Source organism: Eulemur rufifrons, chromosome 15 (genome assembly GCF_041146395.1).
Source record: "Eulemur rufifrons isolate Redbay chromosome 15, OSU_ERuf_1, whole genome shotgun sequence".
NCBI lineage: Eukaryota > Metazoa > Chordata > Mammalia > Primates > Lemuridae > Eulemur > Eulemur rufifrons.
This window is the reverse complement of record NC_090997.1, coordinates 9,415,903-9,442,499: the sequence shown is the minus strand read 5'-3', so window position 1 is coordinate 9,442,499 and position 26,597 is coordinate 9,415,903. Positions and strand designations below refer to the sequence as shown.

Sequence of the window (26,597 nt, the reverse complement as noted above, 5' to 3'; positions counted from 1 at the left end):
CATCACAGCACCTGCCTGCTTCAGCAGTGGAGAAGTAGACTGGGTGGGCAGGCAGGGGGTTAACTGATCAGAGGACACGCTCTGTGGGGTGTGGGGGCTGTGCTCGTCCCACTCTTCCATGTGGCCTTCTCTGGACATGCTGCCCGTGGGTCCCTGTGTCCTTAGCAAGTTTCGTCTCAGGCAAGCCAGGCTCTGGCAGAGAACTCACGGGCCATCCATTCTTTCAGTTTTCTGTCACCTGAGGGCCTCGGGTGCCACCTTCGCAGGGGCTCCCCTGGGAGAGGGCTGGGGAGTGGGGGTCCCGAAGTCAGGGCAGGAGAGCTTGGGCTCAGCAGCCCCTCCCGTCCCCTCACTGCCCTTTCCCGCCCGCCTCGCCCTCCCAGGCCTTTAAAATCCCTGGCTCCCAAGGCCAGATCAGCTTCATCACGTCCATGTCCGAGCACTTCTGTGGGACCTGCAACCGGCTGCGCATCACGGCAGACGGGAACCTCAAGGTGAGTGTCCCCTCCACCATGTTCTCATGTGTCCTCCCACCTGTGCTGGCTGACAGGGGAGGAGGCCGGCAGGGCACGTGGGGTGGTTGGTGTGGTAGTGTCAGGTTTGGGGGCATCGTGGGAGCAGCTGATGAGGGTGAACTTGTGGCCCCTGTGGAAATGTCACTCTGATTCCTTCCTTCCTTCTGTCTTTGGGTCTCTGAAGTAGCTTCGGGTTGATGTGACCCCCTTTCCAGCACGCGGTGCTACCAGAGGGGAGGACCAAGGGATCACTGTGCACTTCGCCCAGTGCCCGCCGCGGTTGGCCCCTTCCACCAGCCCGGGGCTCCGCTCTGAAACTGGCACCTGTTAGTCACATCTAATGAGCACGTCCTGTGTGGTCAGCACTGTGGGGATGTCAGGGCCGTACACACTCACTGGTGACACCAAACAAAGAGGTGGTGTGTGGTGCCACATAATTCCTTGTCAGACGCATGGCTGGCCAGGTGGGGGATGGGGTGGTGGACCTTGAGGAAGAGCACCATGGACCTTGGGTAGCCTTGAAGAACAGGTGGGCGGGAGAGGGGAGGAGGGGAGGGTGCATACGTGGGGTCCACGCTGACTTGCAGGAGCGGATTAAAGCCAGGTACGTGGAGACCGCGTTGTAGAGGCCTTTGGTTCAGAATGTGTTCTGCTGACAGTAGGGCTGTGCACAAGGTTTCCCAACGGGGAAGACGCGATTGACCCCACCCATGGTTTAGGAAGAATATCGCACAGGTTGGATAGAAGATAGAAAGGCCAATTCAGTGGCCGCCGGCGTCGCTCCAGGTGTAAGAGTGAGTGAAGGCGGGAGGGAAGACTCGGCTAGGTGAAGCATGAGGAAGGGGAGGAAGGCGTCGCAGTAGTTGCTAGGCCTTGGATCCGGTTGGGAGTGGGGCGTGGGGGATGGTGGTGGTGGGTTTGGATGCATCCAGTTTGACAACCAGCAGGTTGCTGAGAAGACGGGAGATTTTTCTGGGCTGGAGATGTAGAATTGCCTAGGTAGTGCCTGTATTGGTCAGCGTCCCAGCTGGAAACGGAGGTGGGTTCTGGCAGGAAGGTAAGGAGGGGCTGTTCACAGTGTCTCAGGGTAAGGGCCCCGAGAAGGGATCGAGGCCCTCAGGACAGGCAGCAGCGAACACCTGTTCCCACCGAGTGGGGAAGGGGAATGGGAGGAAGTGGGGTCACTGGGACGCAAAGAGGGCTGCAGCCTGGGAGGAGAGGCAATCTGGTTGGCATTTCAGCTGTGGAGGGAAGCAGCTGCTGCCAGAGATGTCAAAGCAGGGAGGAAGCAGGGGACAAATGCCCCAACCTTTCTTTCCTTGCAGCCTCGACCTCCCAGGCAGGGGCAGCTGGAGGGGAGCCCACCAGGTGAAGTCCACAGGGGAGCCTCCTAGTCGCAGAGCAGGGGCAGAGAGTGGGCTGTGGCCGGAGAGCGAGGCATGAGGAATAGCTGCACGGTGCAGTCGTTAAACCGTCTGTCTCAGGTTTCCTTGGCATCGTATCTTCTCGAGTGATCCCTGCCTCAAGGGCTTCTCACACATTCTCCTGTCTCTGTGGCCGCAGTGCCTTGTGCAGAGCTAGCACGTAGTAGGTGCTTTATAAGGTTTTATGGAAGGATGGTAGGCATCTCAATCTCTAGGACTGCCCCCCAGTACCCAGCATCTCATGGAAGCTGGGAAGCATTGAGCGAAGTCTGAGTGACCTCAAGATGTCATTTCCCCCAGCCCTCAGCTGCTCAGCTACCAAGCAGGGATCACAGACTCACACAGGTTCAGGGACAGGCAGGTGATATCCACGGGTGAAGGGACCAGGAGGAGACTGATGTGAAATGGGATGTGCATGCCACATCTGGGGGGACTTCCAGGATGCACGTAACCCCGACTGAGTGGGGGCCGTTCCTTCAAATGTCCCTGGAGAAGGTACAAGCCGGATTTTCATGTGCTGTCTCTGTTGACATCTACTTAGTTTTTAAAGTACACTGAAGCAAGCATGGCTGTAACTCAGACACCCGCCTTGGGAAATCCGACTTTGCTTCTTGCGCTTCTAGCCTCTGACCCCTTCATATGGCACCTCTGTCCCTCGTTGCCGGGGGTCCTGCCTGGAGCATGATCCTGCCATGGGAGGCCTGGCACTGGTGCCCTGCCCGGGTGGCTGAAGGGACGGTGTTACTACCCAGAGGCCAGGTGGCCAAGCCTCAGGGAGGTGTGTTGTCCTCACCCCCACATAGGTCTGCCTCTTCGGGAACTCCGAGGTGTCTCTGCGGGATCACCTGCGGGCCGGGGCCTCTGAGCAGGAGCTGCTGAGAATCATCGGGGCGGCCGTGGGCAGGAAGAAGCGGCAGCATGCAGGTAACGGCAGGGCGGGGACGGCCAGGCTGGACGGCAAGTGGGCCATTGTCTGCAGGAGGGAGGTCCAGAGTTAGGGGTGAGAGGGCCAAGGGGCACCTGGAAAGAAGCTGGCAGGGCTCGGTGTTGTGCCCACTCTCATTCACTCCTGCCGGACCTCCAGACTCGGAGTGCGGGGATGGTTCTCCTCCTTTGGGGAAATTGTCATAGCCGAGGCCGCGTGGGAGAGGGGATCCGGAATTCTCATGGGCTGCATTATTGGGCACGGGGAGAGGGGTGGCATTGCTCCCCTCTCATCCCACATGTTGCCTTCTGATAGGGAGGGCAGGGTCCTGGGTGTCCACAGACTGTTCTGGGCTCTGCCACGAGTGATCTCGTGGTGTCCGTGTGGGCCTTTTGTTGGGGTGCGAGCAGCTGATGCTGTGCAGGGGGGCTGGCAGAGCACGTTCGTTTCAGCGAGTCTCCTCCCCCTGCCCTCTCTCCCCTTCCCTGCTCTCCTGTCCCTCCCCATCCTTCCCTTACCCCAGGCATGTTCAATATTTCCCAGATGAAGAACCGGCCCATGATCCTCATCGGTGGGTGACCCATCAGTACGTAACCACTCACCCTTGTCATTTGGGGACCCCGTGGGGTGGGGCCCTGCCATAGTAACCTCCAGCTCCATCTTTCATCCTGATGTTCTCGTCCTTGTGTTTCTATTCCTCCTTCATCTTTTCTCACCCCTTCAAGCCTTTACTGTTTCTTCTCTTCCCTGTTCGTGCTCCCGTCACTGTACCGGCCACAGACATGATCACTCTGTCTTGGCAGAAGTCAGGGCGGGGATCCCCCGATTTCATAATCACTAAGTTAGTTGTTCCCTGAGAATTGAGCTCCTGGTTAAAATAGAGACCTTTTCCTCAGCTCTAGAATCTCCCAGCTTGAATACAAGTTTAGACGATGTCCTTCTCCCCGGCAGTGTGGAACGATCCATGCGCGTGTATCTGGACTGTTAGCCCCAATAGTTACCACGCATCTGTGCCAGGCGGAGCCTAAGGCAGCAAGCAAATAATGTTACTCACGTTTTCAGGGAGGAAACAGCCAGAATTTCAACTTCCTAATTTCTTAACTCTCAGGAACATCTGTACATAGGACATATGTCATGTGCATAGGATGCTTCAAACCAAAACACCCTTTATAAAAGCCGTATGTGGTGCCCTAGCCCGGGGGACTGGGCTGGTCCCCAGAAGCTGTATGTGCAGCTGCTGCTGCCCCTCTGGCAGAGTGCCCAGATTAGAGAGGGGAGGCCTGTCCCTTGCTCACAGCCGGCTCTGGGCCCCCTGAATTGTACCATTAGACAAAAGAAAGCAGTGAGAAAACTAGAGGAAAGGATTCTTTTCTCCAGAGTTTGGAGCAGAGTGAGCCCAGCGGCCCAGGGGACAGCAGGCTAGAATGGGCTGGAGACGGCCCAAGGACCACCTCTGCACACAGACCACCCCGAAAAGGAAAGGCAGGGCACCGCTGGGAAGCGATGGCAGCGCTCCATCAGGAGGCAGACTTCATCGCCCCTTCTCCCCCACCTCCAGCCTCACGGTCCTCTTCTTGGCCCTTGGCCCATGCTGGTGCCCCTCATGGCAAGTAGGGGTGCCTTGTTGGCATCCCCCCAGAAGGGCGGTTGTACCTCTGACATTGACATGTCGGAGCATGACGAGAAGCCGGAAGTTGGGAGGCCATTTGCTTCCCGCAGAATTTCGTTACTCTCGGGGATGTGGCGTAACTCGCCTCGTGCTTTCTGTAGATCCAGGAGTGGTCTGGGACGGGGCCCCTCAGCCTTCACATACACGAGAATCACGGGGGGATTTTGTTATTTCAGATTCTGACGCGGCAGGTCTGGGGTGGGACCCTGCATCTCTAGCGAGCTCTCAGAGGTGCTGGTGCCGCTGGCCCGCGGACTGACCCCCCTGAGTAGCAAGAGCCGAGAAGTCCCCAGGCCCTCGGGACACGGGAATCAGCCTTCCAGTTCTGTGTGCACTTCTCGTGCGCTTGAGGGAACTTGAAAGACATGATTTAAGTAGATTAAATATTTCCCTTAGTACCTTGCTATAAAGTAAATGACTACATTAACTCTTCATAGGGACTGTGAAGATGAAAATAAGCGTAATTGGTAATTGAGGGAGAGACCTAGCTATAGTGTTAAGAAAATGAAGGGACAATGAGAGGTCATTTGATCCAGGCTTCGGCCTTCACACCTTAGGTGTTTCTTAAGAGGACTAGGAAACAAGACAGCTCTCGTGAGGAAGGGAGCCGGGAGTAACCCTACCCCAGCGTTGCGTGGCAGTCACCGGTGCCCTGCACGTCACCTGGCGGGAAGGGCTGTGAGCTTGCCTTGTGGGGACCTCCTGTCCGTGTACTTCTATGTTGTCTGTGCTTTGTGTTCATCCCTCTTTCTCCATTGTGAAAGAAAGAACTTGGCGTGGGATAGGGAGAGGGCTGGGGAGTAGAAGTGGGAAAAGAATTGCCTTATGGACTTAGTCTTTCTTTTTCCTTCTTGCCTTCCAGAGTTATTTTTGATGTTCCAAGATCCCCCACCAGCCAATCTGAGCATTTCCTCCGGGGACCCCTTCCATGTTCAGGGTCTGAGACCCAGAGTGAGCTTCTCCAGCCAGATGGCAACTCTGTGGAAAGGACGTGGGGTCCCCCAGACCCCTCCCGTAGCCCAGCAGCGGCTGGGGTCTGGCTCCCCTCAGAGATGCTACACTTCCCACGCAGACTCAGATGCCAACTCAAAGTGCCTTAGCCCAGGGTCCCAGGCTCCTGCCACCCCCTCAGGACCCCCATCAACCTCGGAACAACTAAGCCACGTGGACTCGGAAGGACGGGCAGCTATGGTAGATGTGGGCGGGAAGCCAGACACAGAGCGGGTGGCTGTGGCCTCAGCTGTGGTCCTCCTGGGGCCTGTGGCCTTCAAGCTCGTCCAGCAGAACCAGCTAAAAAAGGGAGATGCCTTGGTGGTGGCCCAGCTGGCCGGAGTCCAGGCGGCCAAGCTGACCAGCCAGCTGATTCCTCTGTGCCACCATGTGGCCCTGAGCCACGTCCAGGTGCGGCTGGAGCTGGACAGCACGCGCCATGCCGTGGTGATCCAGGCGTCTTGCCGAGCTCGGGGCCCCACCGGCGTGGAGATGGAGGCCCTGACCTCTGCTGCTGTGGCCGCACTTACCCTGTACGACATGTGCAAGGCTGTCAGCAGGGACATCGTGCTGGGCGAGATCAAACTCATCAGCAAGACTGGGGGCCAGCGGGGGGACTTCCATCGGGCTTAGAGCTCCTGCCCCCTCACCCCCGGCCAGCCAGGTCTACAGATGGGGTGCAGTCTGGGCTGAGGGGAAGACATCACGTTCCTTTAACCCCAATCACTGTTCACCTTCACCAGTAGGAACCCGAGCTCATCCCGCTTTGCTACTAGGTCTGCTGCCGGACGGTCTCTGATGACCTGTGGGGCTTCCTGTGTACAGAGGGGACACCGGCAGGCCCCTAAGCCTTCCAGGACACTAAGGTCATGGGAGGGGGTTGCAGCGAGCAAAGCTAGATAACTGAAAAATCACGTCCTGTTATTTGTGGACTACTTCAGACCACCAGTTTCAGACAATCCAGCCCATAACTTCTCATTGTGGGTTTTTCTCTTCTGCTTTCCTGGGGAAAGAATAAGGGCTTATTAAGCAGAGGAGCCCACTTTGAGGAGGGAAAAGCACACGCTTGCATAGAGAATGTATCCCAGCTTCTCCCCAGCAGCTCTGATTCCCAAGTGTGCGAGGCCACAACCCTGCCTGGTCCCAGCTTCTGCCCCATCTCGCCTTCTGCCCGAGCCTGTGTCCCACCGGACTTGCAGGCTTTCAGCTTAGCAGCTGCCCCATCCTGCCAGCGCCTTCCTCAGCCCGCGCCTCGTAAGCAGGATGCACACACGTGGGCCACGACCCCAAGGGCTCCTGACCGACCACACAGCCCACACCTGGCCCTGCTCCAGGACATTCCCCAACCCCTCCTTATTCTGGAACATGTCAGGGAAAGAAGAGAGGTGAAGATCGCCTTCGCCCTCACAGCGCACAAATAAAGTCACGATGCCAAACTTGCAGATGCAAGAATGAGGACTGTGTCTGTGGATGGCACCAAGCTGTTACAATTTCACACCCATCCCTCAAGCCTGTCCCCAAACCCACTCTCCTGGGGAGGAGAAGAAAAGGGGAACCCTGGAAAGCCATACAAGGGGCACATTCTCTGAATATCCCCCTGCGGGAGAAGGTACAGTGAAGTAGGAGGCACAGAAATGCACTAAGGGAAACGTTTAGGGGGGGAAGCAGCATTCAAGCTCCCTGCTTGCACCACCAGCTATCAGAGCCCAAAGGAGCGCAGTTACAGGCTCCTGGTTCTCACATCCCCAAACGCTGGTGTGGCCTCCTGGGTCCTCTAATGTGGATTGGCACCTTTGGGTCTGTCCTCAGTGGTGTCCCCTGCCTGCCTTCCCTCTGCCCTGTGCAAAAGTTTTTAACAACCAGCTCTCTGGAAAACAGACAAATACTCCCGTGTTGACCAACTTCAAGCTACCAACATTATTTTAAATGGCTTTCAAATCTCCTGAAACTGTAAACAATTAGTTCTCCTGGAGCTCCAGGACACCACTGGCTGTGCCAGCTCCCCAGCCCACATGGGAAGAAGACACACGTTTCAAGGCAGGCGGGGTAGGGATGGTATGGATTTAATAGTTTTTAGTATTACAATATATTCTTATAAAAAAGGTGCAGGTGAAAAGGACACTGCAGATTTTGTCCATTAGCCTCATTTGTCATGTGAGGCAGCTGGTGAGAGCAGCCTTGGCATGAAGGCATCCCTGGCAGAGGTCAGGGGAGATGGTCACAACTCCCCGGTTGGTGGCAATGGGACGGGGGTGGGGAGAGCCTGCACCAGACCCTTCCCATCCACCTGGAGAACGTTCTCCTCCCACTGCCCCTAAACACTTTATTTCTATCACAGGGGAGGGGGAGTAAGTGCTGCTGCTGAGAAGGGAACAGGTTGCATTAGGTTGACAATGAATTTTACATCGGACACAAAATTAGCTGGAAAAATTTTCCCAAAGGTGGCAGGAAGGGTGGGAAAGGCATAGGGAAGCAAGACCAAGGAACACATTAATAGACTGAAACATGTAACATATCAAGGACCAGTGCAGCCACCCCACTGGGCACCAGCCCCTTGTGAGTTGACTGCGACGGTCCGTGGTCCAAGGCACTGTTGGAGATCTGGCTGCAATGGCATCTGGTACCAAAGCCACTGGCCAGATCTGGGAAATAATAAATAGAGAAGAAAAATCTTTGGGGGTGAGAAGGCTGGGCTCTGGACCGATGTATGTGTCCTCTGTAAACAGTTAAACCAAACTCTGCTTTTCTGAGGATTGAATGTGTCTTGAACAGCTTCCACATTCCTTGTCTTTCCTGGTGCATATCCGGTCTTCCTTGGTGGGTGGGAGTGCCAGGATTTGGAGGTGCTTGTCAGACTGGAGCGCTCCCCTTGGGGGCTAGATTGACCTCAGCCTGGCCGGTTTGGGAGAGGATCTTGAGAGGCCTCACTTACAACCTCCCCATCATCCCAACACCTGCATCTTGCAGGGGGGATCTCAGGGGTGCAGATGGGTATAGCAAAGCTCTCTGCAGCTGCTCTTCCTGGAAACCTTCATCTCACCCTCACCTGGGTTCCAGGATGGCCTCTTCATACCTGTGCTGGCCAGGCTTGCACTGCTCAGATCCCTCCCACCAGAAAACACGTGCCACCTGCCCCCTCGAACCTACACACATGCTGGGCTCACCAACCCTGTGTTTCTGCCCCCCGCAGCTACTATGGTCCCACCCCCAGGAATCTGATATAAGAAAAAGGCAGAAGATAGGCAGCTGCGAGCGGACCAGCCCACCAGTGTGTGCACTGGCAATAACCCTGAGCCAGGGGCGAGGTCGGGAACACAAAGGCAGGGCAGGGGGCGGAAGGGCTGGGAGCTGGTGGATGGGTTGAAGCAGGGCTGGTGGCACAGACAGTGAGACGTTATGGAACATAAAAGCCTTGGAATTGACCTCAGGCCCCTCCTAGAAGAGATTTTGTCTAGAGCCAGCTGTCCCATCCGCCAAGGACAGCTCAAGATGGACAAAATGGAAGGTGGGAGTGGACGGGAGCACCAGAATGGGTCCCTGGCAAGTCAGGCTGAAGAACCCAATTGGGTTCCAGAGATGGGGGAGGGCCCTCAGGCAGTGCACTCCCCCATCCCCAGCTTCCCTCGCCTTCCCTTCTCTCCTCTTAGCCCCCATCTGAATGCCACAGAGGAGGGGCCACCCTTAGAGGTGTAAATGTGGAGGGCAGCTCTGGCCCCGGGGACCCCCTCGTCTCCCCCACCAGCCAGGACACTGGTTCCAAGTGCCCTCCTGCAGGCTGGGCGGAGCAGGAAGCTCTTCTGTGGCTCACTGTGGCTTCTGCCCTGAGGCAGGTGTTAGAGAAAGGGGGGTGAGTGATTTATGTGACGTGGTAGACCAGGGAGCTGCTGGTGGAGCTGGTGTTCAAGTGCTGCCCTCTAGCGCGGGGCCACAGGGAACTCCTAGGCAACAGGTGAAGTCACTTCCTAACCAGGTCCAGGTTGCATGGGGAGGTGGGGGGACTTGGGTTATACCTCTAGGGATATGCCCGAGGCATCAGGTGTGGTGTGAATGAGGTCCTACTTGAGCCCCCTCCCCTACCAGATTCAAGTACCTGGTAGTGAGCCATAGTCTTGGAACCCAAAGCGGAGTCTCCCCGGTTGTGGATTAGTAGATGAGAGGGAGGTGGGCAGGGGGGTGTAGGGAGAAAGACTTCAGACATGGCAGAGAGAGGCCAAAGGGTTTGTGACATAGGAAACAGGCACTGCTACTCTGTTCTGGTGGCTTTGGTTGCTGCATCATCCTCCCAATGTTTGTTGTTTTTCTGATCTAGCTAGAAAACATAATGCCTTTCCCGTTTCCATCCAAAGGGAAAGAGTGCCCCCATCAGTGTTCGCTAAGCCTGGAGGGCGGGGGCCTGGACTCGCTCCCCCTTGCTCTCAGGGCCCCGTTACCCACCCTGTACATGAAATCTGGACAATGTCATGGACCGCTCTGGTCTAGATCTGGAACAGTTCTGTGCCAACGTGTGGGTGCCCACGGTGGGGGTGAGGAGCAAGGCCCTCAGCCTGGGCTTGCCTGGCTACAGGCCCGGGGCCTGCCAGGGGTGTCCAAGCCAGCCTCGGAGACGACCCCTGGGGACTGATGCAGAAGGAATCGTGTGAAGGGGAGAAGAGAGGAGCCCCTAGGTGAGTGTGGGGGGACACCTGGTCCAGCCACACACCACTCCCCACCCAGGGCCCAGCCCAGGGCTCAGCCCGAGCACCAAATCCTGTATCAGCGCCTCCACTCGGCCCCCTCTCGGCTGTCCCTGTCTCCCAGCCTCCCGCGCGGCCAGTCCCAGGTCAATAATTTAGCCTGTTTATTGCGCGCTCCCTGGTGACCTCCAGGGCCTGGCTCCCCGACCGCTTGCGGCTGCGCTTGAGCTTGCATAAGTCCTTGTCGAAAACCTCCCCGGAGCGCAGGGCCGACACCAGGTCGTCGAACTCGCCGCCCCCCTCGTCCAGCGCGCTGCCCGCCCGGACCTTCCGCTGCCGCTGCCACCGCTCGCGCTCCCTCTGCTCCTTCAGCTGCGGGGAGACGGGGAGCCCCTCAGGGAGCCGGCCGAGGCCCACGCCAGCGCCCTCCAGCCCCGGGGCCACTCCTCGGGGGCGGCCGTGGTGCCCGCTGTATCCGTCGCCCCACTTTCCTGTTCCCAGACGCCCAGCCTGCCCTCCCCCTCCAGGGCCCCCCTCGCGCATCCCAACCATTCCCTCCCCGGTGGCCCGCGGTGGTCCCCGGCCCAGCCCCTCACCATGGCCTCCATGCGCGCCCGCCGCTCCTCCTCCTCCTTCCTGCGCCTCATGGCCTCCAGATCCTGCCGCGCCTCCGAGAAGGCCTGCAGGAAGGTGTCGAAGATACCAAAGAATTCGTCCGGCTGCATCTTGCTCTCCTGCTCCCCGAAGTGCACCAGAGCCTTGGCGAACTGTCAAGGGAGGGAATGGGGAGGTGGAGAGTCACCCTGAGCATGGTGGGCTCAGCCCCTGAGGGTAGCTGGGTTCCGGTCAGAGCAGAGCCCAGTCCGAGGCTGGGGACTGTCGGCGTGGTGGGCAGGGCTGGAGGGGCCGGGGAGACTCCCCCATTATCACCAGGGCTAGGGACAAGGCCAGGGAAAGACTGCAGCTGACGCCCTGGGGAGGTGGGGCATTGGGCCGGTTGACAGTCTCACTTGGAGCCACCTCTCTGCCTGTTAAGGGGCAAGTTGGGCTCTGGAGGTATAGACCTCAGGAAGCCCTTCCTACGGTCAGGAGCAGCCTGGAAAGAGCTCAGGAGGACTTTAGAGATCGTCTAGTTAACCGGATAATGATTAAACCCCTCTGTGCCTCAGCTGGCTCATCTGTAAAATGGGGATAATAGAATCTACTTCATTGTGATGTTGTGGGGTTAAATTAGTTAATAGATGCGAAGGACTAGTTATATGTGCCAGGCACTGTTCTGACTTTTATTGAGAGCTACTACCTCTCATTCAAACCACTCAATATCCTCTAAGAAAGACCTCGCCACTCAAGTGTGCTTTGTGGACAGCACCAGGTGCACCTCTTGGGGGAAATGCTGAATCGCAAGCCCCACGCAGGCCCCCTGAATGAGAATCCACGTTTTAATTAAGACCCCCATACTTAGGGTCCATGTGCACGTTAGTGTGAGAAGCAACTAAGCCCAAGGCTGAGCTGCAGTGTCAGGCTGTAACACAGTTCTAGCATTTACAGCTGGGCAATCTTGGGCAGGTTACTTAACCTCACCGATTCTCAGGTTTGCATTTGTCCAATTGGATAATAACCTTTCAACAAACCCATAAGGTAGGTGGTGAGACAAGTCATTAAAACACTTAACATGGTGCCTGACACCCCATAAATGGGCAGGGATCTTTGCAGTCTGCAGTTATCATTGTTTGTCTTGTAGGAGTGAGGAAACTTTTTTCTCTAAGCTCTGTGACTCTGGGTTTGTCCCTTCTGGGCCATCTGTGGTAGGAATGGGTGAAGGAGATGTGTTCAGATAAGGCCGAGCTGGAAAGCAGTGGGGTCAGGGTTAGGCTGGGGTCAGAATGGGAGCTTGGGGTGCCCTTACCTTGTCCCTGGCCTCATTTAGCTGGTCCTCCAGCTCTGAGAAGCTGAAGCTGGACACCGTGATGAAATCGCTCATGATTGGGACAAACTTGTCATTGGGCTCCCGCACCTGGCGCCTCTGATATTCCAGCTCCTGAGGAGGAGAGTGACATACTGCTTAGATGAGGGCCAGGATAAGTGTCAGGGATGCAGGGTCACCACATCTGCCACCCTTGTCACTCAGAACACTGAGCCCGTTGGAAGAAGGAACACCCCGAGTCTCACAATTCTAAGGGTGGCAGAGACTATGAGGGTTAGCAGCCAGCCCACCCTGCCACTACCCTTCCCTCGCCCACCCCTGCCATCTTTCTCTAGAGCCTTGCGACCCAAAGTGTGGCCTAGGGGTCTAGGGCCAGGAACCCCCGCTGGGAATTGGTGAGAAATACAGTCTCGGCCCCCCTCCAGACCCACTGGACCAGAAGCTGCATTTTAACAAGACTCCCAGGTGATTCATGTGTGATTAAAGAGACATATATCTAAAGCCCCCAGCTGCCATGACGGACCACACTTTACAGGACTATAAAGTTAGAAATTTGGAAATATTCTACCCCACCCACCCCATAGTGGCAACAAAAAGTTCTTTCTCGTACTTAACCTAACCTCAATCTCCAAGTCCATTCTCCCCTTACCTACCCTTTCCCTCCACGGTGAGATGGGCAGGGTCTCTAGTTCCTAGGTGTGGGGTACAAAGACTTGGGGACATCCCTATACTGGCCTGGTGGGGCTCACTTCCCCACTCCTCTGCTGGGGCCAGAGATAGTATCAGCTGAGAAGCCATCAGAACAGGAGTGGTGGAGACCACCAGTCACTCCAGCAGTGAGTCAGCACCTGGGCCCTCCACTGGCCCAGGGAAGAGGCAAAGAGACATAGAGAAGAACCTTCTAGGGACATCAGTCCCACTGCGACACTGGGGCAGCTTTCAAGGGCTGAGGATTCTCTTCCCATCCTGCTGACCCCTACTGAAGCATGCAGCAGATTCATGGTTCATTCCATTTCACTGCCAAACAGACACCATGGTGGACAGTGACATGCATAGTCTCAGATGTTCTTTCTTTAGGGGTTTAAATTTAAGCCCCACATAACCCAATCACCCTTTTCTGGGGCTGACCTGTGCTGGAGGCTGTGCCCACTGTGCCAGGTGTTCTATCAACCCATCGAGGAGTGACAGGCAGCATGGGCAGCTTTTCCTAGCAGTGCCCCTCAACCCAGGCAGGCACAGGTACTGTACTCACCACCTCCACTGCTCTCAGGCCCTTTCTGAGGTTGCCCACCTCCTTCTCCAGCTCTGCCAGGCTGTGAGGAAACACAGGGAGAAGAGGGGTCATCAGCTCTAGACTTGGGGAGCTGAGGCTGGTTCAGGGAGAGGGCAGTGCAAAGCACAATGGCCTGGGAGTCAGTGGACCCGAGCCACTGACATGTGGCCCTGGCAAATCACCTCCCCTCCATGATTCTGTCTGTGCGTCTGTGAAATTACAGTGGCGAAGCTTGCATTCTACAGCTCTCTCCAGATCAGAAATGCCATCCTGCGTATCAGAAGGTTTCCAAGACATGGCCTCTGACTTACACTTATTTATTTTTATTCCCACCAGGGAATGCTTATAAGCTCTTGCATGCTCAGCATTCAGTACCTGTCAGCCAATTGCCACTGCATTTCTCATTCTCCTGGAGGTGGCTTCTCTCAGCCTATATATTTGGGTCTGATTTCTCATCTGTAGCAGATGCTGTTGGTGCCCCTGGCCATATTTTCTTCGACCATCCTTTGCAGAGCATGGCCCTGACTCCTCCAACTGTGTGAGCACTTTTTCCGAGGCCCAGCGCCATCTGCCTATACCCATGGCCAGAGAGTTACGCTCCCCCCAGAGCTCCCCAGCCAAGACTGACAGGAGATGCTGTGATTGCCCCAGCAACCTTGCCCTGTGGGTGTGATAACTGAAGCGAGTTTTCTTCACTGTCTCCTAGTGTTCCTTAGTGGGGTTAAGTTCCAATTGCCCACGGTGGTAATTGGCTTAATAACATTCCCGCTACTGGCATTCTTTCTCTCTCTGGCTCACTTCCCCACTCCTCTACTGGTGTTTTCTGGAAGCATCTCTGAAATAAGGATTTAAGGGCAAATTGTCTTTGTTTGGTTCTCCCAGAAGCAGACCCTAGACACTGCCCACTCCTACTGAGCCCAGAGTAGGCCCCGGAGGAGGAAAGTCAGACAAGAGTGCAGGTGATCACAGGAGAAGGAAGTCTTGGAGGGACCCCTCACTTGACTTTGGCAGCTTCTGGAAGATGCTGCAGCTCCGAAGGCATGTTCAGGATGTCAGGGAAATGCTTCTCCAGGATCATGATCAGGTAATGGAGCAGAGAGATGTTTCTGCGGATGAAAGTGCAGTCAGGGGTTAGGGACAGAGGACATTGGCAATGAGTGGCAGAGGGAAATTAGGGAGAGATGTTAAGGGAAAGAGACAATGGGTCTTGGGATGGGAAGAGAGGGAGGATAAGACGGAGGAGGGGAGAGGACAGGGCAGGGAGAGAGGAAGCTAAGGAAGCAGGGAGGCCCCTACCTGTCAATGCTGGACTTGGTGTCGGCGATCTTGTTGAGGCTGGCCACCCGGAACCCGTAGGCGCCCCCACGCTGCCCTTTGTTCATGAAGTTGCCGATGGCTAGGACGACCTCTAGCATCTGCTTTAGACGTTTGCTGCGGATCAGCTCCCGGGAGGCCAGCAGGATGGCTGGGGGAGGGGCGACCTGTCAGAGCCCTGCACAGACTAGGCCAGGGCAGCGCCTACCCCTGCATCCCGGGAAGATGCCACCACAAAGTTCAGGGAAGGGGCTGTCAAGAGTCTTCAACTCTCAGGGTGGCCGAGACTATCCCTGCTCCTCAGCAGAGGGACCTACTTACATCCCACATCCAGCCACCTCCAGGGGAAGCAGACGATTCACCTGGTAACCCATTCCCACAAGGTACCGACTCCTCCTGAGAATGTGTTTAAGAAGGTCTATTCTTGCATATATTTAAAGATTATTAATATAGTCTTTCTACAAATATACACAGGAATATATTAATAACACTTTTACTTCTCTAAAGGAGCACTTAAAAATTTTAATCTCAGCATTTTACATATATGGGATTTCTTCTGCCTATTTTGAAATGCGGTATTTTTATTGATTTTTTTTTGGAAAGAAAAAAAATCCAGCAATTAACACGTCATCAATTATAATATTCCCATATTATTTTTGTTCCATAAAATAATGCTGAGTTTTACAGTTGATGGTATCTTAGATTTGATGAAATAAGTTACCTGACATCCTGTCGAACGTCCTTGTTAAGATTATTACAACCTTAAGGCATTTTAACCATTCTCCCCCGATGCCTTAAATGATATGTTAATATTTGCTAGTAATACAAACTAAGCCAACAGTAACCAAAACTTCAGTATTTCATTCTAATGAGTGTGCGGTGGCCCTTCCTCACCTGGTACGTATTTACGGTGGAGCTGCAGAATCAAGATACAACTCCTGCACTGAGATTTTGGCTACTAGTGGTGGAATATGCTTTCCGAATACTGAGTGTGGTGGTAAGAAGACCAGGTTATCCTGTGACCTTTGGCTTATGACAATCTCAACATTCCTTAGGATGCTGCTTTGAAGATAAAATGAAAACCCCTTGACTAAAAGCTTACAGAAAACTTCCAAAGCAGTTAAAAATAAGTAATTGTGAAAAAGAAGCTGTAAAAACGACTGCTAAGTAAGGTTTGTCAGTAGCTTCTAAGTTGAATGTGTGCATACTCTCTGATCTAAAAGCAGCATTACTTTTGAGGGATATTTTGGTGGTTTCTAGTTTTTAAGAAATGACAAATCGAATGGGTAAACTGTGGTATAGTCAGAACATGGAATAAAATGCAGCACTGAAAATGAAGATCCCACCACTACATGTAACACCCAGGATAACTCACAACCATACTGTTGAGCTAAAGAAGTCAGCATGAAATGACTCGTACTTATTCCACTTATATAAAGTTCAAAGCAGATGAAACTAATCTAGAAGGCAAGATAGTTGCTACCTTTAGCAAGAAGGGAGGGAGTAAAGGTAGGGGGGCATGGAGAAGGCGCTGGGGTGCTGGGAACATTCCATTTCTTGACCTGGGTGTTGACTACACAGGTGGATTGCTCCATAATGATTCATCTCATAGGAATCTTATGATTTGTGTACTTTTCTACATGCATGTTATATTTCAATAAAAAGGTTATTAAAAAAAACTACTTGGAAAAGTTTCTGGCAATTTATATCAGTTAGGATAGTTTTTCTAAGGTTGATACGCTGTTTGAAAAATCTGCAAAGGAAACATCCTAAAAATGCTAAAATGTTGGCAAAACAGAAAATGACAAGAGTTCAAAGGAAATCAGTGTAAATGGGAAAAGTCCCATATGCAACCCTGACACTTTAGATATATTCATAAGAATATTATATTCATGAATATATTCATAAGAATATTATATTTGCAACCATATTCATCTTGACTATATTCAGTGAATGTATTCATAATAAGAATCGGTAAATTTGGTATATTCAGCAATAAATATATTCATAAGAAGAATATGTTCAAGAAGAATAAGATCATGAATATATTTATGGAAGAATTGGTAAATCCATCAAATTCGGTGAATTGGCTTTGGGTAAATTGACCTGGAGCCCCTGCTGGGGGATGGGAGGGCAGGTGTCAATAGGTCATCACCCAGCTTGGATAGGTGAAATCTTAGCTCTCCCAGGAATACTTTCTAGGAGAACTGGGAGGAAGAATAGGAATTACAACTCTGCATACTCCTCTGGTCTCCACTCCCACTCTGATATGATTCTGCAATATGCAACTTCAGGCACCTCCTCCCTACCTAGCTCTGGGAAGGAAGAGACCTGTGGACCATTCAAGGACAGCAGCCACTGTATAGCGGAGCGATATGATGGAGCAGAGCTATAGAAGAGCAACTTTCACCAGCAGGTTTTGCTATCCCAAACACGTCTCACTCTGCTTAGCTTGATGTCCAGGGAGACTCTTTCCTGAGCGTCCACTGATTAATTCTTAGGGAGAGCTTAGGAGTGGACTCCTGGGAACAGGAAGCTGTCTGAGATTAAATCTTTCCAGTGGCTGAGCCACTGTGGTTCCAAAGCTCCAAAGGGCAATTGCTCACATTGCTCCTCTGACCCAAGACACAAACAGTTGAAAATACAAGTCTTGGGCTGGACCCCTTATTTGTGCTGCATGCTCCAAAGGCTGTCTGCAGCAGATGCAACAGTCATGATGAAGATAAGGGTTCAGCCAGCACCAGGGCAGGAGATACCGCCAGACCTTGGAGAGGTAGTCACTACTGATATCTTTCCTTCTCCTTCAGACCGATTATCTATGATCACCACCTAGAGGTTCCTGGCTGTGCGTGCCCTTCTATGGCCTGAGGGGGAACAGGGTCTGATTACAGAAAATGTCTGCCTTTCGCTCTACGTGCTCCGGCCTACACCCAGGATCCTCCCCAAGGAGCTCACTGGATTCCACGAAGGGCCACTCTCTGGACCGGGCATCTCAGGGAGTGCTGACTGCCCTGGTGTCCAGCAGGGGGGGCCCATGCTCTGTTCTGCCCCAAGGCTGGCACCCTCAGCATCCTGGACACAGGCTGTCTTATGCTCTGCAGATCCTATCCTTACCACAAATAAGCCTCACAGCCTCTCCTGCTAGTCCCCTCCTGAGTGCACACGTCCTCCCACCATCCTGACCTCCTGACCTCCTGCCTCTCTCCCAAGCTCCATGCTCCTCCTTCCCCTGCCATCCCTGCAGGCAGCCCCAGGGAGATGCCCGCTGGGCAGTACAGGAGGATTAGAGGGAAGGGATTGGTTCTGCAGAACAGCATCTACATTCCTATCCTGACTCCACCATCCACCAGTAACATGGCCTCGGGCAACTAACACGGAAGAGAGAACCAGAGGTCAGTAAGAGCATCCACCCATGGGATCGTAAAGACCAAAGACCACCTATGTAACTTGCTTCACCCAGTGCTCGGCACATGGTTCTCATCGAATTACAAATTTCTTGTCTGTAAATGGCCTGTGGTGGAGGGGTTCCCCGACTCAGAAAATCTGATGCCTCCAGGGATCACCTTGGGCACTTTCCTACTTTCTGAATGGCTCACACTTAAAATAATATGCCCAGAGGTCATCTATGAATTTAGCACCTCTCAAGTAAGGTAAAGATTGAGGAGCTTGACTCGTGCCAGGTACCGCTCCAGGTGCGATTATCATCGTCTTCTCAACATCTCTGTCCCATCTGGGGCAGATGTCAACAGATGCCCCACCTGGGACAGTTCAAATGCTGAGTCATAGGAAACACGTCTCACGGTTGGCACATGTGCATATCTTTACAATAATCACTGTTTAAATTTTGTCTTTGACTTTGGTTTTCCTTTTGGGTTGAAAATAACGAAGGTGTTTCCTCCGGCCCTGTGCACTGGCTCCCACCACCCTGCCTTTCCCAGATGCCTCCCCACGGTAGGCCTCCCGGAGCCCTCAGCCCTACCTTCCACCTTGGGCTTGGCCTCAGCCAGCCGCTCCTGGAACTTCTTCTTGAAGAAGAGGGCCTGTAGTCGCTGCTGGTAGTGGTCGATCCTGTACACAGGGCCAGCTACGTCACGAGGTACCCCCACGCGCACCCCAGCCTCCTCTTGAGCCCGCCTGCCTCCCTCCCCTGCCCCTCGGCAGAACCCCCCTCCGCCACAACCCCAACCCCCGCTGCCACGCCCGCGGCCCCAACCTGCTCATTTCATAGAGGAAGCGGTCAGCACGGGCCATCCGCTCGATCTCATGCTTGTGCTCCTCCAGGAGGTCAATGTCACTCTTCTCAGGGATGAACTTGAGGAGCTGCAAAGAGCAGGCGCAAGTCACACAAGCACTGGTGAGCAGCAGACACAGTGTGGGGTTTGAGAAGCTGCACGTTGACTCTGCTCAAGATGGGATTGTGCCCTGATCCAGAGGAGCCCTGCTGTGGACCATTTATGTTTCATCTGCCTGAAGACAGCACCCTACTCGAAACTTTTTTCTTTTTTTTTCAACTTCTAACACACTAACTGCCATGTGAGTTGTATTTAACTCATGGTAGTTTTGAGCCTGGGGCCTCATGAAGCCTATGTAACTCACATGTCTCTTCCCCTTGGGAGCCGCGCAGTTGGCCAGCCACTCACGCTGCCATGCTGTAGTGTACGTGTTACGTGACGGGTGGGCCCTGGGCAAAACCCTGCAGTTGGTTCGTGAAAATCTTATTGATGTTTTTATTGTTCCAATTAATATCGACAATTTAACTGCATATAACTCATGCACAGGAAGCAATAAAAAATAATAAATTTGTCATTAAATTGGAAAGGATCATTTTGTTTTCAAAGTTTTTATTCTATTTTTGTAATAAAACACCATGGCCCCAGTGGAAAAACATTTTTCTAGTGTGGCAGTGAATGTGTTAAAATTGAGATATAACTTTCATACAGTAAAGTACACTATTCTTAACTGTGTAGATCAATGTTTTCTTTCCTCTTAAAACCAACTTTACTGAGGTAGAATTTATATAAAATAAAATTCACCTATTTTAAATGTGCAGTTCAATGAGTTTTGTCAAAACTCTCCATCCACTGAACCACCATCAGATTAAGATACAGAACATCTTCATCCCCGCAGAAAGTTATCTTGCATCACCTCAATAAGCTGCTCCACTGAATACAGGCTCTCAACTGGATTCGATGACCTTAGATTAGCTTTGCCTACTCTTGAACCCATGCGTCATGCTCTCTTGTGTCTGGCTTCTTTCATGCAACATACTCTCTAAGGTTCGCCCACGTTGTGCATATTAGTAGTTTGTTTATTCATTGCTGAGTAGCATTCTACTGTGTGACTATACCAGTCTATTTATTCACTTCCTTATTGATGAACAGTTGGGTCATGCACAGTTTGGGGATTTTATAAATAAAGTTGCTATAAACATAGCTGACCCTTGAACAGCACAGGGTGGAACTGAGAGGGTCCACTTATGCACAGATTTTCTTCTGCCTCTGCCAGCCCTGAGGCAGCAAGACCAACCCCTCCTCTTCCTCCTCCTCCTCCTCCTCAGCCCACTCAATGTGAAGACGATGAGGAGGAAGACCTTCATGATGACCCACTTGCACTTAATGAGCAGTAAGTATGTTTCTCCTTCCTTATGGTTTTCTTAATAACATTTTTTTCTTTAGCTTACTTTATTGTAAGAATACAGCATATACAAAACATGTGTTAATCAACTGTTTATGTTGATTAAGACTTCTGGTTAACAGTAGGTAATTAGGAACTAAGTTACTGGGGAGTCAAAAGTTACATGGGCATTTTTGACTATGGGGAGTTGGCAACCCTAACCCTCACCTGGTGCAAGGATCAACTGTATCCTTGTGTATGTCTTTTACTCAGTATTTCTACGGGTTTCTCTTGAATGTGTACCTAAGAGGAGGATTGCTGGGCAGCAGGGTAGGTGTATATTTAGCCTTCATACGCACTGCCAAATAGCTTTCCAAAATGATCGTGCTGGATGAGAATTTCAGTTGTTTCTCATCCTTGCCAGCACGTGGCATTGTCAGTCTTTCTAATCTTGGCTACTCTGGTGGGTGTATGGTGCCACCTCATTGGGGTTGACTGTCTTGCTCTGACGACCAGCAGTACTGAGCACCTTTGCACATGCTTATTGGCTATTGGAAATCCTCTTTCAGTAAGTGTCTGTTCAAGTCTTTTGCTCATTTTTAAGTTGATTTCTTCCTCATTTTCTCATTGATATGTAGAGTTCTTTGTTCGGAATACGAGATCTTTGTTAGATAGATGGACAGCTGTTATCTTCTTCTAAGCGTGGCTCATCTTCTCACTCAGTAATAGAGCCTTTCGAGGAACAGAAGTTCTTAACTTTAATGAATTCCAACTGATGATGCTTCTGTTTTCTAGGTTTCTCTTAAAGGACACAACAAATTGAGGTGGAAGAGATTTGAGGAAGAGGTGACAATTGATCACCCTGACTTAGCCTTGGGACCCCTGAAGCGGCCTTTTCCAGCCCTCCCCTGGAAAGGTTGGCCCGGGAAAGTTTCTGTAAACCTCTTCCCCAACTCCTCCAGCCTGATTCCCCCTTGACCCAAGAGTCTTAGCCTCTCTGGGGGGTTGTCAGGAAGGGGCATGGCTGCCCCCAGGTCCAGCCCCCCCTTCCCTTCCCACGAGGGTCCCCACCTGCTCCAGCATGTCCTTGGCGAGGTCCTCCTGCTCATCCATCTTCAAGATGGCCTGCCGGATCTCCTCGTTGGAAAGCTTCAACCTAAGGCAAAACCCCACTCCCTGAGCAGCCTGGCCTGGCCCCTGAGCCCAGGACAGTGCCCACACCTTCTTCTCCAAAAGACGCAGCCTCTCCCAAAAGACTCTCCCTAACGTGAACTGGGAGTGTATTCAACAGCGCTGCCCCCTGCCTCCTCTGTAAAGCCTCATCAGACCAAACCAACAGGATTCACTCCACAAACTCAAAAATGGGTATTTCTAAAGAGACTGGAGTCTCTGGTCTCTTGCTTGAGACTATGTCAGAGCTGATAGGGACATTTGGGAGTAAAAGGGATGTCCTCAGTGTAGAGGAAGGGACAAGCAAAGGTTTCTGATCCTGCTCCTCCTCCTTATTCCTAAACAATGTCCCGCATCTCCAAGGCAGACAGACCATCCGCAAGACCCTGGCGCACAGGCTCACCGGCAGCGGCAGCGTCTGACAGCGCCTCGGCTCCCACACAGCTGTCCCAGGTGGCCTCACACAGCCCGGGAGAGGAAGAACCACCCCCCACAAACCCCATGGCCCTTCCCATCCCTCCACATGCACGCCCGTGAGGAACCCTGGGGATTCAGAACTCTCCCCCACCATCAAATGGGAGAAACTGAGGCCTGGCCGTGTGGAAGGAAAGGAGGGTGGATGTCCCCGAGGTGGCTGGGGCAGCACTAAGAATAGTATGGGAGGCAGTGCCCTCTGACCCTGGCTCGGGCGGGAGGCCCCGCACAGAAGCTGTGCTGTTAGCGCACATACTGCCCTGTTTGTTCTGCAGCCGCGGGAAATGCTTAGGGGCTGAGATCATGCTGCTCCATGGCCTAAGCCAAGCGGGGCCCTCGTGGGCTTAGAGCAACTCAACTGCCAGACGCTGACCAGGCTGGTCAGGGGCTTCATGACTGGGCAGTTTCCTGTCTGCAGAGCCCCACACTGCTGTTCCCAGGAGAAGGTTCTAGATCAGAGCCAGCCCCCCCCCGCCCCCCATCCCAGGGGAGAGCAGAGAGGGGGAGGCCAGAGACTGCCATCAGCACATTCGTCTGCCACCTCTCTCCCCCAGGCATTCAGTTCAACCACCTTCTTTTGCTCTGGCCCCATCGTGGCCCCTGCTCCTTGGCGGCCCCTTCTCTCCCAGCAGGAACCTGTCCCGGGGCAGAGGCCACAGAGGCAGGGCCAGCACGTACTTGGAGAGAAGGATGATGCAGTTCTGGGCCCTCCGCCCGTCAATGACCGACAGCTCTTTGACCTTGCGGGAGGCCAGGTAGATGTCCTCAGTGGAGCCCAACTCTTTCTGCAACCGACAAGTGAAGTGGAAGGTTGAGGTGTGAGTTTTCACCAATCCTCTTCTTGCCCACCCCTCAGGAGCCACCCCCTACCAGCCTGGGCTTGCTCTTGGTGTGCAGGGAAGAAAGAAGGGAAAGAAAAAGACAAGAGAGAGAGGACGGTGGCGAATAACTGACTCTAATATCTGGGACTTTACCTCAGGCTAAAATGGGGTGGGGGAGACAGTCAGGAGCTCCCTTTATAGAGATTGTCCTCATTGGGCAAACCAGGGAAGGGGCTGCTCCAATGGGGAGGGTGTGCCTGTTCCCTATGGCTTTGGGCAATGTGATGTGACCTACCATGTCCCCTACAGAATCAACCCCCACTCTCACTACCCCACCCAGAAACCCTCCCCAGCTTATGATGAGAAGTTGGTTCCAAGCAGGCACAGCCCAATGTGCCTAGGGTAGAGGGCATCCACAAGTTCAGAGGAGTGGAAACTGAGACAGAATTCCATGCAGAATTCTCTATTCTGAGGGTCTAGCAGGCAGATTCTCAAGAAATCAAAGATTCCACCCCCTTCATTCTCTTGGGCCCTTGGTGAGCAGACAGGAGGCTGTCTAGTGTACTATTCCTGCTCTGGAAGGTCCATCCAAGGAGATGCTCCGTGTTGCACAATTCCAGGGGCTGCCACTCACAGCATTATCTCTATGAATTGTGCTCCTGGAATTGTGCAGTGCCCAGCCTGTGTAGTAGTACAGGAACGGCTTGCCTTACGCCTGGTGGGTAACACAATAGACCTAGAAGCCTTCTCCTCATTTCAATAGATATTCACCTCCACTGCTGCCAGGGGTCTGTTTGAATTACCTCCCACTGCTACGTTTCTTCTTTCTCTTTGGGGACCCTCCCTCATGCCACCCTGTATGGACGGGCAGTAAGGTAGGAGATGGGATGGACAGCCCTCTTTTTTGGGGCCCCCAGTATAGGGCAGCAGCCCAGGATAGTGGTTAAAAGTTGGAGTGTTCAGAGCCCCAAGAGTGACTCACCTGCAGAGAAGGATTAGTTATCAGCTCCTAGGCAGGTAGCAGCCACAGCCAACAGAGAATTAAACATGCACAACATTAGCCAAGAGGTTCAGGGACCCAGAAACAGCAGGACAGATACAGGGATCCCTCATCATCTAATCTGTCCACTTTGTCCCAACGAAACCCCCATGGTTGCAGGGACCTGGCGGTGACACTGGACAGGAGCTGTTTCCAGCAGACGTGCACTCAGAGAAGTCAAACAAAGCAAAGATCAGGCAGCTCCTCCCACCTGCCCAGTGGGACCACCACTCCCCAGTCTGGGCAGACCAGGGCCCTGAGTCCCCCACCCCAGGCCTAGACTGCCTGTTCGTCCCTCTCCTCTGCTGAGAGCCTGCTGAGAGGGTGGAGGCGTTCCTCCTCCCTGGGATGAGCCCATCTTTCTAAGTAGTGGAGGAGATATAAAAAAACTTGAGCTGGAAGCTATGGAAAGTTGTGTTCCTTCAGGCAGAAGAAAGCAAGTGTCCTTGAGTATGTGCCTTGCCCCTTGCCCCTCCTGCCTTGGATATCCAAGGGGAGCTAAGGAGGCACCGCCTGCGCCTGTACTCTCCTTCCTGACACTGATGGAGCTGAAGCCGCCAACTCAGAACCTGCATGGGGCACGGAGGGAAGATCACAGCTTTCGGGACACCCCCTGTCCCATGACCAACTGCCCAGGGCTCCAAGACAGGGAGAGGGGGCAGCAGGGGAAGCACAGCCTCTGGGATCCCTGCAGCTCTGCTGCTGTGAATTCGGTCCCAGAGACCAGGCGGCGCGCTGAGCGACAGGAGGCAGGGGCTGGACTGAGTGGGCTTGAGAGGCGAGGGGCACAGAACACGGAGTCTTTCAGTCTCACCCCTTCTCAACTCCCTGGCTGGGAGGCCCCAGACCTAGTTTGTCCTCAGCCCCACACCCCTCTCTCCTGAAAGGCCCCACCCCAGCCCACCTCGGGGCTCTGGAGACTGAGACTAGGAGAAGGCGTGTGACTGCCATGCCTGGGACACCTCCTGCACACACTTCTCTGTCCTCGGCACCACACAGGGAGCCCCGATGCATAGGCGCCAGTGCTCCGAAGAGCTCCTTCCAGCTCCAGCAGCCTTGGCTATCGGGCCAGCCTGACACGGGCATGGGGCTAAACATGTCTCCTGGAATTGTGGGCACAGAGCCAGATGCAGTGGGCCCCTATATTTAAATTAAATAAATAATCATCTGTTTTTTCCTAGAACCCCAAGACAGGGCCAGAGCCTGGCCCCCACCCCCATCCCTTTGGCCAGTGCCCTAGGAGCAGGTGAGTGTGTCCTCAGTCATCCACAGGCCTGGACTTGGCAGAGAGCGGGCCAGGGCACCCTCTCCAAAGCAGTGGGGAGGCAGGACCCAGGAGGGCACAGATCCCACTCATTGGCACCTGGCAAAGTCCTCGAGACTGGACCTCTAGGCTGAGCAGAGAAAACAAGGAAGATGGCAGCACAACCCAGAGTGGAAACAGGCCCTCCCAGGCAGGACAGAGAGAGAGCAAGCACCTATGGCCTCAGCCGGCCTCGAGGCTAGTGATTCCCAAAAGAGACTTAAAGGGAAGGCTCCCAGTTGTGCTAATTACAAGGTAGAGTCCTGGGCCCCAGCTTATCTCCTGAATCACATTCATTTGAGGAGAAGTTCTGAGAATCAGCATTTTTGGCAATCCCCGCAGGAACTCAGCATAGTTTGAGGCCCCTGCCCCAGGAATGTCCCCAGTTCTGCCACCAACTCACACCCTCCTCACTTCCGCTGGGGCTGGAGGACCAGACTTGCCGGCCAGCCACCTGCACGGAGAGCCTGTACAGCAAAGCCCAGGGCCTCTCGGGGCCTTCCCAGGCCCTGGCCCAGGCTCTGCCCCTGAGGTGACAGGAACAGCACCCTCCACCTTCTTTGCAATGTTAACGTCCTCTGCCCACAGGGTGCTGGGAGACAAAATACGGTGGAGAAAGCAGTTTGAATGGTGATAATGCCTTCTAGGTCTACTCCCTAAATCCTGGGCCAAAGAGAGCAGGAGTCAACAGTGGCCAAGCCTTGTGCCTCCACCTCCAGTGCTCCAGGGTGAAAGCGAGAAATGAATAAAACACTACTATAATACTTGACGTGTGAATATAAACCCTAATACAGTGGGATGTTTCCCCCTCCTGGACTGAACACCTCTAATTCATATCTGTGTCCTCAGTAGGCATGTGCACCTCATAAAGAATAAAATCATTCAGTATACATGTGAGGAAGGACAGGAAGGAAAGAAGGAAGACAGGGAGGGAGGGAGGGAGAGAAGAAGGAAGGAAGGAAGGAAGGAAGGAAGGTAGGTTGGTTTGGGTTCAAGGGTGTGGAGTGTGGAAGTCAAGGCCCAAGAGGCCAGAGGGGGCAGGGTCTTACCTGGTGCCTCTGATAGGCTGAAAACATTTTTTCAAAATCCTCTAGGTCCAGAATCCGAAATACCTGCATGTCATCAATCTCATTCCATACGGTGCCAGGGACACGCTCCTAAGATTCAGGGTAGGGAGACGACCCCATGGTTGACCCAACTCCTTCATTATAGGGATGCCAAGGCCTCCCCAACCCCACCTGTCCCCCAACTGCACATACCACAACCACCAGGGTTGCAGACCTTCAGAAGGGGTCAACTGCTCCCCTCAACCTCCACTCCCCTTCAGTACTCTGCTCCAGGGAGGAGGCCAGAGCCAGCCTCCTTCTCCTCCCTGTTGCTTGAGGCCACATGCAAGCATGTTCCAGAAATCATTGGGAGTGCTGGAGGGATGAGTGGGCAGTATGAAAGGGGGTATACTGCATTCCTTCC

At 53.5% G+C, this 26,597-nt stretch overlaps 2 protein-coding genes and 1 long non-coding RNA gene across 7 annotated transcripts in view; 2 read left to right on the top strand and 1 right to left on the bottom strand.

Annotated features, from left to right (window-relative positions):
- MOCS1 (molybdenum cofactor synthesis 1) overlaps positions 1 to 6,965 on the top strand; it is a 29,540-nt gene extending 22,575 nt beyond the window's left edge. For 2 of the 4 annotated variants that reach the window (XM_069488949.1, XM_069488952.1), the window contains exons 8-11: positions 384 to 494; positions 2,743 to 2,863; positions 3,388 to 3,435; positions 5,396 to 6,965. In XM_069488949.1, coding sequence (XP_069345050.1) covers positions 384 to 494; positions 2,743 to 2,863; positions 3,388 to 3,435; positions 5,396 to 6,156 — 1,041 coding nt within the window. In that variant the 3' untranslated portion in view covers positions 6,157 to 6,965. Of the gene's footprint in view, positions 1 to 383; positions 495 to 2,742; positions 2,864 to 3,387; positions 3,451 to 5,395 lie in introns of all 4 variants that reach the window. The other 2 variants (XM_069488953.1, XM_069488950.1) reach the window with 2 other exon arrangements.
- Positions 6,966 to 9,829: 2,864 nt separating this feature from the next.
- DAAM2 (dishevelled associated activator of morphogenesis 2) overlaps positions 9,830 to 26,597 on the bottom strand; it is a 100,813-nt gene continuing 84,045 nt past the window's right edge. Inside the window, exons 15-25 of one of the 2 annotated variants that reach the window (XM_069488224.1) lie at positions 26,177 to 26,284; positions 22,643 to 22,749; positions 21,392 to 21,476; positions 18,921 to 19,027; positions 18,687 to 18,775; positions 14,690 to 14,858; positions 14,392 to 14,499; positions 13,373 to 13,433; positions 12,103 to 12,234; positions 10,793 to 10,963; positions 9,830 to 10,568 (exon numbers count right to left, since the gene is read on the bottom strand). In XM_069488224.1, the coding sequence (XP_069344325.1) occupies positions 10,344 to 10,568; positions 10,793 to 10,963; positions 12,103 to 12,234; positions 13,373 to 13,433; positions 14,392 to 14,499; positions 14,690 to 14,858; positions 18,687 to 18,775; positions 18,921 to 19,027; positions 21,392 to 21,476; positions 22,643 to 22,749; positions 26,177 to 26,284 (1,362 nt within the window). In that variant the 3' untranslated portion in view covers positions 9,830 to 10,343. The remainder of the gene's footprint in view (positions 10,569 to 10,792; positions 10,964 to 12,102; positions 12,235 to 13,372; positions 13,434 to 14,391; positions 14,500 to 14,689; positions 14,859 to 18,686; positions 18,776 to 18,920; positions 19,028 to 21,391; positions 21,477 to 22,642; positions 22,750 to 26,176; positions 26,285 to 26,597) is intronic. The other variant, XM_069488225.1, reaches the window with a different exon arrangement.
- Positions 14,308 to 19,063, top strand: LOC138395416 (uncharacterized). Its single transcript, XR_011235542.1, has 3 exons — positions 14,308 to 14,477; positions 18,646 to 18,786; positions 18,989 to 19,063. It is a non-coding gene; the product is annotated as an uncharacterized lncRNA (long non-coding RNA).